Genomic DNA, 18,620 nt, shown 5'->3' on the forward strand with positions numbered 1-18,620 from the left:
TACTCCCCATGACCTTGAAATCTGCTGATCTACAAATCCAGTCAGAATTCAGGATAGAGTCTAACCTTCAGTCAAAGCTGAGGAATCGGACATGAAGTTTAGAAAAAAAATCAGGTTTGTGGTTTTATACCTCATTTATAACTCAGATTATTGCATATATGCATTGCTTCTCCCACTGGACCACTGCCATACCTTTTCTTGGCCTCTTACAGATTGATTCAGCTGATTTGCAGCTCTGCCAGAATTTCTTTCAGATCTTAATCTTTTCTGTGCACTGATTTCCCCTATATACCTTCTCTAAAGTGGGGCTATGCCACTTGCTTTCAGCTCTGGCTGGGAGCTCCTCTGTATTCACCCTGTGTCTGTGAAGAGCCCAGAAGAGCATCAACTGCTGTGGCCCAAGGTATAAGGAGGAATGAAGACGAGATACTTTGGCAGAATAGCTCTGGCAAGTCCGTGCCGCTTCTTTTGCTAAATTCTCTTCTGAGGGTTTGGCTCTGTTTGCATTGGCTGCTGATAACTAAGCTAGCCTTGTGATGATGGAGCATTTTTGATGTCTAAAAAGAGCTCCCAACAAAACCAATCGTTTCTGTTTATAGCTGACCTTCTCTGGTATACAAAAAGACTGAGCAGACAGAGCTCAGCCAGCTCCAGCAGGCAAGAGGCACCCTTCAGCACCACCTGGAAGGATGTGTTCAGCAACAGCTCAGGCAGAATGGGGCGCCAAGAAGATGCACAGACTGGGACTGCTGTAATCCAGCCCAGACAAATGCATAAGATGCAAGTAAAACATTTGCTCACAGATCAAATGAATGAGAAAACTGGGTTGTCTGCTTACCCCGAACTCCTCATTTTCACTTTTGCAAGAACCAATTTCTTGTACAGACTGAAGGTGAAACCCTGACTGATCTCCCAGATGCAGAGGCTCGCTGCACAAGCACTACCTGGCATGGGGGGAATTTCAGCTGCAACCCAGCCTCCCCAATATGGGTGGCAAGGTAATCCAAATGTGGGAGAGAACACAGCTTCTTTTAGTAGGTATCTGATGGAATAAGCAACTTTTTCCTGTTTGCCCAAGGATCTATTATAGCTGATTACAGAAAACATGCACCACGCTGGGGTATGCACAGGTGGGAATCTAGGATGACCCTATTTGCAGTGACAGGACAGAAAAAGCATGGCACCAGGAAGAACCAGATCTACACTTAGAGGAAGCCTGCAGGAAGATGTTTGAAACATCTGCATGGGTCTCAGAATCACATGTCCTGCTGAAAGGCACCAGGTCCCAGCTTCATAAACTGAGCTCAGGCTTCAGAGCTGAGGCCCTGGCAGGACCACAGGCCCCTGAGTACCCACACAAGCACAGCCACCATGGTGTTGATCATCAAGGAGCTCACTTCTCACCCTGCACCGTTGGAGTTTACATTTCACAAAGTCAACTGCAGCACATCCTCTGCATTTTCAAAGTCTTTCTTTAGCAGGTGGCTGTCTTCCTCCTCCCCAGACATGCTACAGCTTGTATCAGACACTTTGATCAGGGGGAAAATATCCCTGGGCTAAAAAAAAAAAAAAACAAAAAACAAACCTCTTGATGTTTTTGAAACACCCAGCAATGTGTTTGAACCAGCCTGTCAGGGCACAGTGGAGAACCAGGGCCTGAAACTGTGAAGGGAAACAGATGAAGACCTGACCAGCAGTCTTAAACAAACACTGCCTGAACCATTGGACCCAAAGAGTATTTTATAATTTTGTAGAGATACTCACACCTGCAGAGGAGATCTACATTGCCTTTCAACAAACAGCATCCCAGGCTGCTATGGAGACATCCCAGGCTTGCATGTGCTGATAGGAGCTGCTGGCCCTGTACAAGATCCCAGCTGATGGTGCAGATAGAAACAGTGGTTTGTGGAAACATCTGAACATCCAAACTAGATAACCTTAATCTGTGCAGGCTTGCTGGCTGGAACAGTAACTGTGGAAGAGAGCTGGACAATGAGCAGTTCCCATCCATGGGGGCCTTGAATGCCATGATGCCCCATAAGTATCAATGGTTGCCCTACAACGAGTGGTGGCTGCCTTCCCGGAGCACTGTGTACTTGACAGCACAGTTCTGGTGGCTGCCAGTTCATCCCAACACATGCCACTGAATCCTACTTTGATCAAAATAGATGAAAATTCTGGTCATCCCCTTGACTGATCTACTTGTGGGATAACTCAAATGTTTGCCTGAGCCAGATGCATTCACAGAATTTTGGCTTTAATGGCATTTTGTGACACAGGTTGGCTCCTCCACTGCAGCCCCAACTGCTGAGAAATCAATCATTACCAGCAGTTAGCTGTTTGATGGTTAACAGCCTGAACCAAAGCCAAACTGGTTGTTAATTGGGCTAACAACTGATTTCAAGGGGTTGTTTTGCAGGGCCCAACACTCCCAGCAATTGACTTGGAGTTGTAACTAGCAGCCAGGCGGCAATTAACAGAGTCCAGGGAAATTCGCAGGCCATTACCAAAGGGCTGGCTCCCAGCTGGGCTTCTGCTTCTCACGGGGAGATAGGGAGCACAGCCACAGCCCAAGGCCTGAGCAGGCACAGCCAGCACTCAAGGTCCCGTTTCACATCCTGATAGTCAAAATTCTGTGGATGTACAGCCTAGGTCTCGTGCTGCACTTCAGGAGGCTCTTATGGGTTTGATTTTTTGAATGTTGTTATTGGAGTTTTCCTAATGTTTACTATGAACTTCCACAAGGACACCTTCCAGCTTCTCCTTCAAAACCCTTCTCAGGACTTCCTTCTTCTGTGGTAGCAACCAGACCTGTGCTTATGTCTATCTTGACAGCTTATGGCACCTGCTACAGTTGACCATAGGAAACATGATGTCTTTGAGACAAGGGCTGCCTCTTATTCTGGGAGCAGCTTAAAAAAGAGGAGTTTCCGCCCACCGAGATGTACTACTACAGCAGAAAGAGTCTGCAAAATAATGACAGAAAGCAAAGCTGATGTTTTTTCCTTCTCCTCCTGCTATAAATCTTTGAGAGGAAAAAAATTAGAAAACACTATTGGCCATATTAGCAGGAGAAGACAGCCCAGGAAGCAAAGACCCTTCACAGTGCCATGGTCACAGTTGAAAAGGGTTACTCCACAGCTGAACAGAGGGTTTAGATGGGAGCAGTGGCGCAGATCATGCCTTCACCATACTGGGGAGGCTCTGACAACCCCCAGCATCCTATTTCCAGTCCACAAAAACCAACAGCAAAACCTTAGAAAAGTGATAATACCTGAACATGGCTGGAGTGGTTCTTCCCAACACAGCCAAGCCTCCTGCACCCTCTGATCTAGGACTATGTAGCCACAGATTATATCTTGGACACCACACAGCCTGGAAGGACATTCCAGTGTTACAGCTACTATGAACATAGGAGAGAGGCTGTAAGTCACATGAAGCCCAAGAACATTCCCTCTGCTCCCAGAACAGCAAACCTGAAGAACATTTCATTGCACAGTACCTGGGCTATTCGACAACAGCTGTAACCTTCAACTGATCCACACAGGAGCCTTCTCTAACCCTGCAGCTGATGTGTGCAGGCCCAGTGGCTGGACAAGAAGTTTTGCTGGCACAAATTTCATGCTGACTTTGACCCTGCAAAGGCTTCAGGTTCCCATTAGCCCAGTCCCAAATGTCCCTCCAACGTCTCCCAAGAGCTCCTCTGGTGCACCAAGCCACAGAGCCATGTCTCCCTGGACCCATGGCTTGTCAACACCAGAGATCACAGCACATCCTGGTCCAGGAGGAAGGCAAACAACAAACTTAGCCAAAGGTCTTCTGCAACAAAGCCACAAGAACTGGTAGGGCAGCCCCATATCTAAGAGAGAACTGATAGTGCTGTAGGCATGTGGGATGGGAGCAGAAACCCTGCAAATGGGAAGCAGAGTGGTAATGGTAATGAGGAGCATATGTGTAGGTGCTTGGAGCATCCCAGGTGCTACAGAAGTGCTAAGTGTTATTACTATGGCCAGGAAACTGGCTGTGAAAACCAACTATAGTCCACATCCCTTCTCTCTGCACCTTCTCCAGGGTCCGGACAGCAGACTCCCCATCCGACTCAGAAAACAGGAACCAGCCTGGAGATGCCTTTGGCTGCACCCTGTGGTCAGATGAGCTGTGTGGAAAAGAGAGGAGAGGAGCAGAGAGGGACCAGGACTCAAAAGGAGAATCTGGTCTGGTCCACCCGTGGCCAAGAAGATTTTGTGCCCCGTCAGAGTATGCTGCTGTCTCTCAACACATGTTGAGTTCTGGTGTGGCACAGAAGGATGTTTCCATATGTGAGACTCATTTTGTGGCCACCCTGCCTAAAGTAATCTATCTCATGAGCTCCTGGCCCTGGAGGGCCATTCCCTTGTGGTAGCACTGAGCTCATTTCTGCTCCACCTTGTGTCTCCCTCTGGGATGCTCCACTTGGTTCCACAGCCAGGGCTTGCTGGTATGCAGCAGGGCATGGAGCTGTGCTGAGCCCTCCCTGATGGCAGGATACAGCCCACCAACGAGCCAGTTTGGTTTGGAGTGGCCAAAATATGAGATCCCCCACTGAGACCCTGAGCATCCCTGTTTCTAGCTATAAATCCCTTCCAAGGAGGAGTCTTTAGAGAGGGGAGCTGAGATGATCCACAAGTTGCAACCACCCCCTGCCCCCTCCCCGAGAGGAATTGCTCTCACACAAATGAAATGTGTGTAATTAATGGGCAGGGGGCTGGACAGGTCTGAGATGAAAGCGTTTCCTGGACTTGTCCCTCATTTGCATGGTATCAGAAGCTGTTCAGAAGGTGTGACTTTTCCCACAGAGAGCCCTTAGTTCGGTGGCACAATAAAGCCAGAACTTCTTACCCAGAATTAATTAAAGGAGGGGGAGGGGGATGGCAGGGAAATGTTTGAAAGCTGAGCCTGATGCAATAAACAAACAGCCCAGTCGTCCTTCCCAAGCTAGAGCCTGCCTAAGGGAGTCTGGGCAAGCCCCAGCCCTGCCACAACATCCTACAGCCCACCCACTTCAGTGGGCACCCATATCCAAGCAGAACTCGTGGAAAAGTTGCAAACTGAGAGAAGGGGTAGGAGCAGAGACAGCATGTGCCAAAAGGTTAGGAGTTTGGTTGATAAGGCCCTGGTGCAGCCCCTGCTCAGACAGCACATGCCCATTCTCTTGCCACTTCAGTTTATTGCTGCCTGTCTACTCTGTTTCTCTACCATAGATTCATAGAATGGTTTGGATTGGAAGGGAGTTTAAAGCATCTAGCTCCAAATGCTCTGCCATGGACAGGAATACCTTCCACTAGATCAGATTCCTCAAAGCCCCATCCAACCTGGCCTTGAACACTGCCAGGGATGGAGCACCCACAGCTTCTCTGGGCAACCACAGCAGCATTTAATCTGAAAACAGCTCTTTCTCCTGCCTGTTGTTGCCCTGTGTGTTCACCCTACATTTACTTCTGAGCCTGCATTAGCTGGCTGGACCAGATGGGCTTCCCTGTGATCTGGCAAGGCAGAGTCTCCCAAAGGTTGCTCAGCTCCAGCCTTGTCACTGTGTCTGGATGGCACTGCCTGGAGAAGCCCTGCCCAGGCAGGGACACTCACACATCACTGCTTGGAGCTCAACGTGGGGCCACCATCCCTGCTCCAGCAGCCAGAGCAACAAGGCTCCTCTCCTGCTCCATCTGCCACCTCCCTCCAGCCAGCTGGTGGCAATGAGGGAGCTGCAGGGTGACTCTGGGAATGGTGGCATTAGGAACAGGTACGTGCCCACCACAAGGACTTCGCTAGCTCAAAGCAGGGGTTTCTGCCCAAAGCACCCACACTAACAGCATGAGTTAACAAAAGCAAACATTCATCCCCCAAAGCCCCTGGTCCCCAGCCCTCTCCTGCATCCAGCCCCATCTCAACACCCCGCAGTCCCCAGGGCCTTTGGATGCCTGTGGTTCTCAAGCTTGGTTCACATACCTGCTGATGAAGGAAAAAGGAAAAGTCCCAGATTCCTGGGTTGATGATTGACCCTATGCATTCAAACAGCAGCCAGGGTTCCTGTAACTGAGGAGGAACAGCAGGTGTCACTAGGGATGGTTCCTGCCTCTCTGCATGGGTGGTGGAAGCCACCAGCCCTGGGGACCATGCACACCGCACGCTTCATGGCCCAGGCAGAGCATGAGCTCTTCCAGACTTACCAAGGACTAAGAGGTATCTGTGCAGAGACAGGATATGAGGAACGATTAATTAATTCACCTACTCATTAACTTACTAGAATTAGGCTCTTTAATCTCCCAAGCAATGGTGAAACAACCTTTGTTGACTAGGAACTAAAGTTAGACAAATTCAAACAATACACGAAGTCTCAAGCTGCAGTGGTCCATGGCCTACCAGAAGCCTTCTAATGAAGAGTGGCTCACTAACCATGGACCAAGTGAGCTCAGGATCCTGAGGCCAGGCCTGGATGCCTTTCACAGTGGAGAGCAGACAGCAGCAGGATTTGGGTGTGTAGTAGTGTGGTACAGAGCTGTGCGAGGACACAGGAGTGTCCATACCCACCTTAAACCCCAGGTGCTGGCTGCTCACTACTCCAGCTCTTGGCTGCATCCCAGGATGGCTGGGATGGGGGAAACAGGCTTACTGGAGATTGAGCACCCACACCATGCCCTTCCCTACCACAGCTGGGGCATTTGTAACAAGACAGGAGGCAATCCTGTGCCTCTGCTACCTGGAGAAGGCACCTGGCACCAATTCACTCATGTTCACAAAGCCATTAGGAAAAACAGTTAGACAAATTAAAGGAAGAAAAGCAACCATTAAGGACTATCAAACACCATCTCTGCCTGGGGAAAAGCCAGGAGCAATTCACTTTTAATTCCTGTCTGTAAACCACAACAATGTCTCGTCCTGGCTGTCATCCTCAGGCTTCTGCAGCCCTTGGGTCCCTCCTGGAAGAGTCAGACAAAAGCCATCCTTGCTGTCCTGTGGCTCAAGCAACATCCCTGATCGCCCTGATGCAGCAGCGATGCTCAGGTGCAGGGCACGGCCAAGTGCTCAGCCCCTTCTTTTCGCTCCTTGAAATTATTGAGGAATACTGCCAGCTCAGCCCAGGCTGCTGTGTCAGCCAGGGGAAGGCTCAGCCTTGCACCCACATATAAGTCTCTGCATGAGCACTGCAACAAACTCAGAGCTGGCACCAGCGATGGTGAGACTCACCTTGCAGGGCTGCTACACTTACGCAGTTTAACTTATATCACAGTTTTGTTCTTGCATGCTTCCATACCTTAGAACCACTCTATATCTGAATCCCTGATCAGCTCCTGTAAGCAAGACCCAGCACTGCAGCAAGGTTGAGTATTCTCTGAAGAAGGGGATGCAACAGCCCATTGTGCACAGCCCCCAAACTCTTCTGAGTAAGAGAAGAGCAAGTACCAGCTCAACCAGCAGCTTCAGCCCCATCCTGCACCTCACTGTCATCCTTTTTCATCCCTCTCCACTATGTCTGTCCAGTCCCCACCCATCCCTGGAAAGCATCAGGCTCAGTTGACTAATACAAACTTTTAATGCACATATTAAATAAATATTTCAATCATTTCATATTCAATTTGTACACATCCGAAACAAAACAAAAATCCTCAAGGAAACAGGAAAAACCTCAAACAATCAAAAAAGATTGGATGAAAAGTCACCCCTGGTTCTGGCTCCTATCCAGTGTCTTTGTTTGCCCTCCCCGTGAAGAATAATTGGTTTAACCCTTTGGAGAGAGTCACAGTCCCAGGGCAGCATGTGCAGAGCAGGGCTGGCTGAGGATGCTCACTCAAGAGATTTAATGTTTCCTTTGGGCTTTTTTTTTCCTTCTAAAGATAAAATTTGGCTTCTGTCAACACAAATTTTGAAAGAAACACTTTCCTAGGGGAGCAAGGGTGGCAGTATTTCTTATCAAAGAAGAAACCTGGAAGAGACAGTTGGCAATGGAAGCACCAACTATTATGACAAGATACTGAATATCATAACAAAACAGCCTGAAATGGCTCCACCATAATTTGTAAACTTTGTTTAATTTTATGGATGAAAACTTGCATCTCATAAAAAAAATATAGACAGAAAAAAAATACCGGTTTTTGGTGAGAAGTTCACATTTTCCACATGGGGAAAAAATAATACCAGTTATCAGCCCGCTCCACAGCAGCTGTACCTTAGTACTTTAAAACAAACCAAATGCCAAAGATGCTCCCATGGGTAAGCGGTACCAAGTCAGTTCAGGACTTTCTCTGGGAAATCCATCACCCCTGTCCCCTCCTGAGAAAAAAAAGTAAGTTGAGAGGTGTGAATCCAGCAGCATTCTCAGAAGGATGCGACTTCCAGCAACCCCTTGCTCGGCCAAAGGAGTAGGCACATCCGAGGAAAGAAAGCATCCAGTGGTCCTCACCCCAGGCGTCACAGTCAGCCCCCATTGGCAGTGTCCCCACATCACCCAGGCTGCAAAAACCACCTAGGAGGCCTCCAACCACCCCCAGAAAAAAATCCCCTCCTCTTAGCTGTTTTCCAGCCTCTCCATCTTCTCCAGCAAGCATAGCATTAGTTCAGTTCATTTAAGTAGCACATCACTTCCAAATTTGGATTTCCATGGTTTTTCTGCTTGTTTGTTTTAAACATGATTTTTTAACTCCTTTCCCCCTAGAGCTACAAAAAAAAAAAAAAAAAAAAATACAAAATAAAGCGCAACCCCAAAAAGACTAGAACATTTCTAAGTGAAGGGCTACTCTCCCCCTTCACCAGTCTTTGAATGTTTCATTACTTTTAAAGCTGGAGTACAAAAATAGAGCCTCTCTCAATTTTTTCTCTTTTTTTTTTTTCTCCTTTTTTTGTAAAAACCAAACACCCCTCCAAAAGTACCAACAACTAGAACAGGTAATTTTTTTCCTCCCCCCTCCCTTTTATTTTTTTTTTTTTTTGTTTTGTTTAATGCCCATATGGGAAAGTCTCTACATATAGTCCACCAAGCTCAGAGGAGCATCCTCCAGGAGGGACGCAGGCAGAGGGGGCAGGGGCAGGCACATCAAGGACCCGCTCTGGAGTTTCTAGTCCTTTTGCTTCTCCGGTTGAAGGGGTAGTTAAGGAACTCAAAGCGTCTGTGGGGCTCGGTGGTCTGGTGGCCCTTGGGAAGCCTCTTCATGAAATGCACCTCGCGCTGGTGCTGCCGGGTCTTGGAGCCCTTGCGTGGGCGGCCCTTGCGGGTGAAGGCCATGTACCAGCCCTCGTACTTGGCGTTCTGCAGCGCCGTGTAGTTGTTCTCCAGCACGATCTCCGTGAACACGCAGTCCTTGCCTTTGCCGTTGCTCTGAGGAGGGGACAGGAGCACAGAGTTAAGCAGCACGCACTTGCTCAGAGGGCTGCTTCTCACCGCTCCGCGCTGGGCTGGCTACTGTGGCAGCAGGGTTGCAGAGCTTGTGGGCAACCAAAGGCTCGTTTTTGTCACAAGTCAGAATCGCCCAAAATGTGTCCCAAAAAGGGAGTAGGGCACTGTGACACAAATGCTGCTCATTGCTGCTTATGTACCAGTGCAGCTGGTCCCAGCCTTAAAACTTCCAATACATTCATAAGGGAACTTTTGCCTCCATCTGTGCCTGGATGTAACCACGATCAAACTCTCCATCCCAATTCACCCACCCATCCTGTCCCCCTGGGGTCTTCAATATAGAAGGGGCATCGAGTGGTAGGAGAAGAAACACGATCTCAGTGGTGATGGTGCCCACAGATGCAGATGATGGGGGAAACAGGGGGTAGCCAGGAACTGAGCTCCCCCATTATGGGCAGTAGCAGGACTAGAGAGGGGCCTACATCGTGCAGCCCCCAGAAAGCAGATGCCATGGAAAATCCTTGCAGATAATCACTGTTCTGGAGGGATTTTGCATGTCCAGCCTCCATCCCCCCCTGCCCTTTCAAATATGGGAAGGGACATCAAGGCACAGAAGCTGCATGACAAACCAGCAGGTGGTGGGGTCTGTCCTTGGGGCCAGCCCCACGGAGCATCTTAACATTCCTGGCACTTGTACCATGTAATCGCGGAGAATAGACCAGCAATCCGCCTATTTGTTCGGAGAGATAGAAGGAATGTGCCCCACATGGCACCCGCCCACCTCTCATGCTCCCCCTCAGGCTGCAGCATGGCTTGTCCCCCTGTCCCCAAAGGCAGAGCTCTTCTGCTGGCAGTCCCAGCTCAGTGTCCCCAGCAGTTCCCTGCCTTGCCCCTACCTTGCCAATCAGCTTCCCCTTCTTGTTCATGCAGATGTAGAAACCTGTGGCTGCCCCCTTGATACGCACACGGCTCCCAAAGGTGTCTGTCTCCACGATGAGTTTGGCTGGGGAGAGCAGCAGGGGGAGAGAGGTCAGAGGGGCTGTGGGATAGGGCTGGCACAGGTATGGAGAGCTCAGCAATGCACCCTGATGCTGGGCACTGCAGATACATGATCTCTGGCAACCGGGCCAGAGAGAACCCTAAAATCAGCACATGAGGTTAAGATACAGCCTGTCCCCCCGCACTTCCTTAACTTGCCCCTATGTCCCTGCATGACCTTGGGCATGTCCCTTTGCCACCTTAAGCTGTGCTGGATTGGGAGTAGCACTGTTTTACCCAGCTCCGCCAGGCTCAGTGGTTCACGTGCCACAGAGATGTCCCAGCTGGAGGCAGGGCAGCGAGCAGGGCATACACTGTGTAGCAGAGAACAAGGCAGCTGCTCTGCAAACTGAGCAAAGTCTGGGTGTGCCTGTGGGTGAGAACCAGACACGTTCTGGAAGTGCACAGTGTGCTGCCAGGTGTCCTCAGCCCAGGGGACACTGCTCCGTGTCCCTCTGCTAGGCCAGGGCTGCAGGACGAACAGTGACTTTGCAGCTGGCAGGAGAGGCGTGAAGGGTACAGCCACTCTTTTAATGCCTTTCACCTTTGCACGAGTCGAGAGGGCGTATTGATTTGGTCTCAGTTTTTTAATGGAGGCATCGATCGACTTCCGAAGGAGCTATGCAAATCACTGGGTCGATGGGCCGCCTATAAATAGACCTGTCACCTTCCCTCCCTGCCTTCACCCTGGGAACCCAAGCCCCAAAGCCCATGCATCCCCAGGGAAGAGGGAGGATGGGGACAGGACATCTTTCTTCCTGGTCCTGCAGCTGCTGTCCCCAGAACAAGCCCCAGTGGGGTGGTGGCTACCTGTTAGCACCTTAAAAGGTCTGTGTGGTGCCAAGCACCAAAGAATTCCCCAGGATGCTGAAAAGCCAGCTGTGACTGTCCCATCACATCTTGTCCAGCATCAGCCCATAGTACAATAAGTGCTATGCAACAAGGCAATTAGAGGACAGGCCACAAAGTTTCCAAGCCTACACTCATTATGGGTTTAAGTCCATTGATGCCTTATTTATCCTCTCTGATCCCTGCACAAGAGTTGCTCAGTTTCTCAGGACTGCGGTTCACTGTAGCTTGCACATGACTAGCCCAGGATGCTCAGCCTCCAGTGAGCCCCAGTGAGGACAGTGATGTGGCTCCGGAGTGGGAGGCTCTGCAGGAGGATGCTTTGAACGGCAGAAGGATGCTGTACCTGCACACACAAGTTAAAGTGAGCCTAAATCACACTCTGGGCTAGGGGCAAATGACCTTTCTGTCTCTGCAGTGCCTCAACCCTGCATCCCCTCTTGTGATGGGTGCTGCTGAGGTCAATGGCACCAAGGGTGGGGACAGCAAGCAGGCAGTGCTGGCAGCCACTGAGCGGGCCAATGGAAAGGTCATCCCCAGATTTACTGGGGCCAACTGATTTGGTGCTGTTAGGCAGGCCAAGCTTGATGTGCATGCAGGCATGCCCTCCCTGAACCCCCTCCTGTCACTATCACCCTGCAGCATCTCTTGTCCCCAGGCTACTCACATCCCCCTACTCCTAGGCAGGCACAGATTAAACTCAGAGACAAATTTGGGAAGAGTGAACTCCAGGCTGTGCTGACCAGTGCCCAGAGCCTGACACCCAGCATCCCCAAAACCACCCACGGGAGTGATGGCACTCTGCAAACAAAGCATTGAGATAGTGACCCCCTATTTGTCTATATTGGGGAAAGGGGTGGAATTGATCTTGGAGGCAGTAAAAGGTTTGAGGAGAATTGATTTTTCTCTGAGAGATAGAAAGAGCTAGGAGGGAGGGAGGGAGGGATGAAGAGGGAGGGAGTGGAGAGGCCTTGGCCCCAACAAGCACAAAACCCTGCTTTAAAGATGCATATTGCTTCTCTTTTGGACTTCTCTCTTCCCCCCCCGCCAAAGGACAACTGTGATTTACAGCCACCAGACGGATTTGCTGCCCTACATGAGCCCAGCCCATGTGTCACTCTAGCCCCCTTACCCACAGAGGATGAAGACAACCTGGCCCCAGGGACTTGCACCCCTAGACCCTTGCAGGCAGTTCATGAACCCTGCAAACTCCAGCCCCAAGCAACAGAAAATCTTGGGCACAGACAAAAAACAGCAAGTGGGCAGAGAGCTGTGCTGATGTCTCCAACCACTCACGGGGTGGAGTCCAAACTGCAGCTGGCAGTGGCTTTCTTGGTGGCAGGCACAGCCTGGGAGGGACAAGCTGGGCTGCACCGGCTGCCTGCCTTCCCTTAGAATTAAAAAAAGTCAATCAAATATTGACAATTAAGACAAATAACTGAAAACGCCAGACTCGATGTTAAGTCGGCTGTAAAAATGTCAGCGTGGGGAAAGGGGTCATCTGCAAAAATAAATCAACCCCTTTTACATATCCACCCCCAAAAATTAGACTAAAAAAAAAAAGGCAGAAAAAAGGGCTTGGTTAGGGGGGATCTTTGCTGAAAAATTGGATTTTTAAATAATGTTTGGGGGGAGTCCTATTTTTCCCCCCTTTCCTCTTTTGGGGAGGGGGGGAGGCTTAACATTTTCAACTCTATTCTTTCATTTAAGTGACAGATTTATCCCAGTAAAATTATGTTTCATGCTCAAACTTTGAAGGGAAAGTGGCTACGTAAATGCTGAAAAAATGCAGCGAGACACACTTGATCCCCCAACTGGACTGCGAAGAGGAGAAAGTATTCAGGAAATGTTAAAAAAGGTGAAAGTAAGAAGCGTTTTAATAGTTCTTCCAGACATGGGGGCCTCCCTAGAGATTCATACAGAACAATCCTGAACCTCTATTTTAACATTTACAGACTTGCAACTCTTTTAAAACTTTACATCTGAAAAACTGCTTGTTCTCTTTCTGGTTTAGATCAGTCTTCATTTTCCTCCTTAGCTCTTCAAATGCTTAACCTTTTTTTATTACATTTTAATAGAGTTTTTCAAGCCACCACCAGTCCCCTCCTCCTGGCCATATTTAAACCTGGTTGCTATTTAAATATGCACTAAGTGTTTTTTAAAATCCAGGCGTTAGAGGTCTAAAACAAGATGGGATTTTCTTTCTTTTTTTTTGCTTAGGAAATTAGCTACTGCCCTTTCAAGCTAGAGCTGCTCCAGGATGGGAATAATTCATTTGTAAGATTAATCCTGAATGTATGGAATATCACATGGAACCTGCACTGTGCTTATACTGATAACGTCCAGCATAAAATTTTAAGTCAAAGCAAAATGAAGAAAAAGCCCCCAAAAGCCAGAAAGGTAAAGAAAAAACATTGTTTCTACTAATCTACATGAGGAAGAAAGGGAAGTTGCAGCTAATACCAAAGAAAAACAGTTGTGAGAGCTGTGCACAGCACACAGGAGCACAGGCACTTCCCTTCCCTGGGTGCAGGATCAGGCCTCCCACGGCGGTGCCGGGGCTCCCTGGCCCCACTGACCCCTGCTCTGCATTGGACCATCCCAACATGTCAGCAGCTCACACAATCAAAGTATTCGGGCTTCAAGAGACCCCAGCAGAGGAACCGGTCCCCTCGCCCTGGAGAGGGTGGAGGTTTTGGGGAGGGGGTGCCAGGGTGATGCAGAGGGGGCTGTAAGCAGAGCACACGCTCTCACGCTCGCAGAGTCCTGCTTTGTCTCTGGAGACACCACAGCATCTTTGCCTGCAGCTGACTGCCTCGCTGACCCTCTGCTTGGGATTTGTTTTGAGAAGGAAGGGATGGAACAGGAAAATGCCACTTTAGACAGTCCTAGTTCAGGGAAGGCTTGCAAAGCCGTCATTCCCCCTTCCTCCTCCCTGTCTCTTCTTTTTCAAATTTACTTTCCGTTTCTGTTTCAAAAGGAAGTCTCAGGGATTCCCATCCCTGTAAAGAGGCTGGATGAAATGTCTGATGACACTCTGGATGCTGCAGCCCCAAGCCCTCTGAGTCAGGTGAAAAACAAGTATTAAAAGGAAAGAAGCAGAGCCTATCCCTCAAGAACTGGCCCCCTCCTTTGGCACAGGGAACCTGCCCTCACCTTGAATCACACAGCTGCTGATTACTGACCCCTATGTTCTCCTTTTACAAGCCCCCACAAGCCGAACGATTTTAACGATTTCTGGCTAACAAACAGGACGGAAATCATCAATCGCCACGCCAGGCTGTGAACACCTCCCCAGCTCCCCCCTCGCCTGCCCACATCGCGCGTCCTTACCGTGCACATCCCCATCCTCTGCCATCGCATTGATTTTCTTGTTGTCCAAGATCTGCACATGTTTCCCGCTGGTCCGGCTGTACAGCTGGTAGGTACGGACAAGCCGCCGGCTGAGCTGATCTGTCACCAGGCTCTGCTCCCTCACATGCTGTGTAAAATTAGGTGGGGACTGAACAGTTACCTTTAGGAAATTAAAAAATATACAACACACCATTATAATCTCTACTCCTCAGCGGGGCAAATGGGCTGAGCCGAGATCGCCAGCCTCCAGCTGGGCTTTACGGAAGGCCAAGAGCCAGGACTGTGGCAGTGCCTCCTGTGCCATCGAATCCTCTCCACGAGAAGGAGCATTAAGCCCAGGGACACAGTGACCAGAGCCCTACACAGAGCTGTTCCCTCTCCAGACATGCCCTAAGCAGAGGTTCAGGTAGCTCAGGAGTAGAACAGGGCTTGGTGACCCCAGAGGCCTCTCCAGGACTCAGTGGGTCCTGACTGGGACTGGGGTACCTTGAGATGGGCATCAGGATAGGACACGCACTATGGCGCTATGTTGCCCTCTCAAGGGGCTGGTGCTTTCATAGCACACCTCTCTCACCTCTGTAGGAGCATCCTACTGCTCCAGCTGCCCCAGGCATACACCCCAACAGTTTCAACAGCTGCCTGTCCTCTGGGTCTCAGGCTCTTTATTTGCTTCCAAGTACCCCAGTTATTAAGCTCTTCAAACGCAAAATCCACAGAGATGGTAGAATTACGAGGCATAAAAATTACAAGAAAACTGTACCACAGGGCAGGTATTTAGTGGTATAACCACCCAAGGATACCAACATACTACCCGTGCAAACACAGCCCTCGTCCCCAGTCAGCTGTTTGGTGCCAGCACGGGGTCATCCCCAGCCCCATCACACCAAGCCCTTTAGTCCAAGAGCCGCAGCTTAGCCCATACTCTCCAGACCTGACACTGCTGCTCCTGGGCTTTAAATGACTTTCATGAGCGGCCAAACCTGCTCCCTCCTCAGCCCCAGCTTGTGAGCTGGCACAGAAGTATTTTTCCCCCCTCGTCTCAAATCCCTCTTTTAAGTCTGGAAAGTTTCGCTGCTCGCTGACATTTATAAAGATGTATTCTGAGCAAATGTTAGGAGATCGCTCCTTTCAACATCAGAAGGCTGGGGCTACCCCCCACCACCCCCACGTCAAATGGGAAGATTTCCTCCTGTCTTAAACAACAACAGAAAACCACAACAAAAGCAAAAGCCACTGCTCTCCCAAAGCCAGCTTTATAGAGATATCTCCCCTTGACAATGTAATCTCTCTCCCTCTGTTTCTGCCTGTGCATGTGCGTTTCCTATAGACGGGTTTTGGATAATGCAGCAGGATTCTCTCCCCAGCTCTGATGAGGGTACCATGTGGAGGAGAGGTCATTAGCCATGCTGCTATTTGGTCTCCATCTCATACTCCAAAATATTACAGCTATGTTTTTATACAACTGCACAATCCCAGTGCTCCGCTCCCTTCACTTTTCATCTGGAAACTCAATTTTTTTGCCCCCCAAACTTCCAGGAAAATAACAATAATTTTTAAAAGTAGCTTAAAGGGCATTTTAAACAAAGCTTCTGCACCTGTAATCTCAGGGGGAAGGGGGGGCTTCATCCTGGTTTGGAGGCGCACCGCTCCCAGCGACGCGTGCCTGCTGGTATGCCGGTGTTGCACAAGCTCTGCCCGGGATGTTTAATCTATTCATGTCACTTCTGTCTCTGCCGATACAAACCAGCGATGCTAAAGCCTGACACTTTCTAGCTGAATCAAAACCTGCGCTTTTTACTAAGACTTTTGCAGGATTTCTTTTCCTCTTTTCAATTCTGTTTTACTTTTTTGGACGAAGCAATATAGCAGGGGGGAAAAAACGGAGCAGAGGGATGGATGGGGGTATCCACGGTGTAATTAGAGGTCGGGGAGACGGGAATTAAAGCTGCTTTAAGATAACCCTGCGTATTTCCTTGAAATCCCGATACACCCTGCCTCTCAGCCGGAGTTCCCCGCGCGTTATTTTGCGTCCCGGGAAAGGTGGGGTCCCCCTCAGCTCCGGCTTTTTACAGCCAGGCAACTTTTATCTCCTGGGTTTTAAACTGCTCCTCTTCCTCGTCTCAATCCCTACCGAGCCGCTCGGCGGCGGCGGGGCACCCCCCCCATCCCCGCGGGGCGAACAAAGCCGGGCAGCCCAGCGGGCACTTACCTGGGCTTGCAGGCAGAGGACGAACAAGTGCATTAACCTGGGAGGGGGAAAAGCGGGAGAGAGGTGTGAGCCGGGGGGCTGCGGGCGCGGGGCGGGAGGGCTGCGCTGCCGGTACTCACACGTAGCTAAAGAGCGAAGAGCAGGGGTCCATCGCGGCGCCGATGCGGGGCCGGGGCTCGGCGGCGGCGGGGAGCGCCCGGGGGACGCGGCGCTGTCTCAGCTCCTCGGTTCCTCTCGCCCTGCCGGCACGTCCTCGCCCCAAAGAAAGGAGGCACAAGCGGCTACAGAGGAGAAAGGCCCGGCGGCCCCACCGCCCGCCAGGCCCCCGGAGCGCTCGGCCGGCGGCCCCTGCCGCGGGGAGCCCCCCGCCCAGCTCCGCGGCCCCGCTGCCTCCTCGGGAGGCGCAGCCGACCCGCAACCCCGACGGCGGGGGCGGATACGGCCGGGAGCGGCAGCCACCGCGGGCGAAGCCCGGCCGGACCCCGCTCCCCTCCCGACCCCGGCGGTACCTGCCGAAACGGAGCGAGCGGCGGGCCAGGTGTGGCCAGGGCTTGGGGCTGCCACTAAGGGCAGGGCTCCGCGATCAGTCGCCGGCGGGACTCCCTCCCCACCCGGTGCCTCAGTTTCCCCATCCGTAAAACGGGGTTTAAGGGCTCGGAGGGTGGGTCGGGGACGCGGTTCCCCCCGCTGGGGGTTCGCCGCTCCGCGGGCGCGTTGTGGATTGGGGAGCGGGCGGGCGAGCCCTCCCGGGACGTGCCAGACATTAAAAGGATTACCGGAGGAGGGGGATGGACGGGGCCGGAGTTTCGAGAAGGAGTGAGGCTGAACAAATTCCGCAACCGGGGTGGGGAGCGGGACGTCGCCGCTACCTTCGCGAGCATCCCCGCCGGGCGCTTACCTTGCGGAGCGGAGGGCACCCTCAGGGCCGGCGCTGCGGGGCCATCGGGCCGGGCGGCGGCTGGACGGGGCTCAGCCCCGCAGCCCGGGCAGGGCCGCCGAGGGCTGCATTGTTCCGGCGAGCCCCGGCCCTCCCGGCCCCGCCACCTGTTGCGCACCGGGGCGGGGGCTGCGGCGGGGCTGCGGCGGGCGGCCCCCGGGGCCGGTACCTGGCCGGGGCCGGGGCCGGCGCCGCCTGCTCAGCGCTGAGTGACAGCTGCTAATTTGCCAGCCGTGCCCCGCTGCCGGTCCCCGCGCTCCCCGCGCCCTCCTTTATCTTATCAGAGCCCATAATTACAATTGCTATTTTGCTTCCTCGAATCAGCAATCAGCGCTATCTGCCGCCGCTGGAGAGGCAGCTCCTGTCAGCCGCCCCTGAGTGACAGCGCGGCGGCTGCCCCGCCGCGCACACACACATCCACACACACACACACACACACAAACACACACACACACACACACACACACACACACACACACGCGTGCATGGCCCGCCCGCACACACACACAGCCCCGCACACGCCTGTGCAGCCCTCCAGCGCACACACATGCATGCACACAACCCTGACACACACACAGGCTGCACACAGTCCCTTTCACACGCACGCAGCTGGCACATGTGTGCAGCCTTTCCCATGTGGTCCCCTTCTTTTCACTTGCACGCCTCGCACACTCTGCACCCCCCAGTACAGTTACTCACTTATTTGCTTTGCCTATCCCTGCAAAATACAACCCTGTGCCTCACTCGCAATCACACCAGCTGCAGCCACAGGACAGTTCTCTCTCTCACATGCACACTGACACCCAGCTTGTGCATGTTCCCCCTTGCTCAGGCACCCAACACAAGTGCATCAACACCTCTCCCCA

General features: G+C 51.6%; 1 protein-coding gene across 1 annotated transcript; it reads right to left on the reverse strand.

Moving 5' to 3' along the window:
- Window positions 1-8,029: 8,029 nt before the first annotated feature.
- On the reverse strand, window positions 8,030-16,968 carry FGF8 (fibroblast growth factor 8). Its single transcript, XM_062496391.1, has 5 exons — window positions 16,937-16,968; window positions 16,818-16,854; window positions 14,588-14,768; window positions 10,264-10,370; window positions 8,030-9,349 (listed from the first exon to the last, which is right to left on the reverse strand). The coding sequence occupies exons 1-5, from the start codon at window positions 16,966-16,968 to the stop codon at window positions 9,068-9,070; spliced, it is 639 nt and encodes a 212-aa protein (XP_062352375.1). The 3' UTR covers window positions 8,030-9,067.
- Between the last annotated feature and the right edge of the window lie 1,652 nt (window positions 16,969-18,620).

This window comes from Cinclus cinclus, chromosome 7, assembly GCF_963662255.1.
Source record: "Cinclus cinclus chromosome 7, bCinCin1.1, whole genome shotgun sequence".
Taxonomy (NCBI): Eukaryota; Metazoa; Chordata; class Aves; order Passeriformes; family Cinclidae; genus Cinclus; species Cinclus cinclus.

Excerpts from the sequence above, each read along its gene's own strand:
- FGF8 (XM_062496391.1), bottom strand. The coding sequence starts at position 16,968 with ATGGACCCCTGCTCTTCGCTCTTTAGCTACGT. Across the intron at positions 14,769-16,817 it reads TCCTCTGCCTGCAAGCCCAG|GTAACTGTTCAGTCCCCACC; the intron begins GTAAGTGCCCGC and ends AATTTCCTAAAG. Across the intron at positions 9,350-10,263 it reads AGGGGAAGCTGATTGGCAAG|AGCAACGGCAAAGGCAAGGA; the intron begins GTAGGGGCAAGG and ends TCCCCTCCTCAG.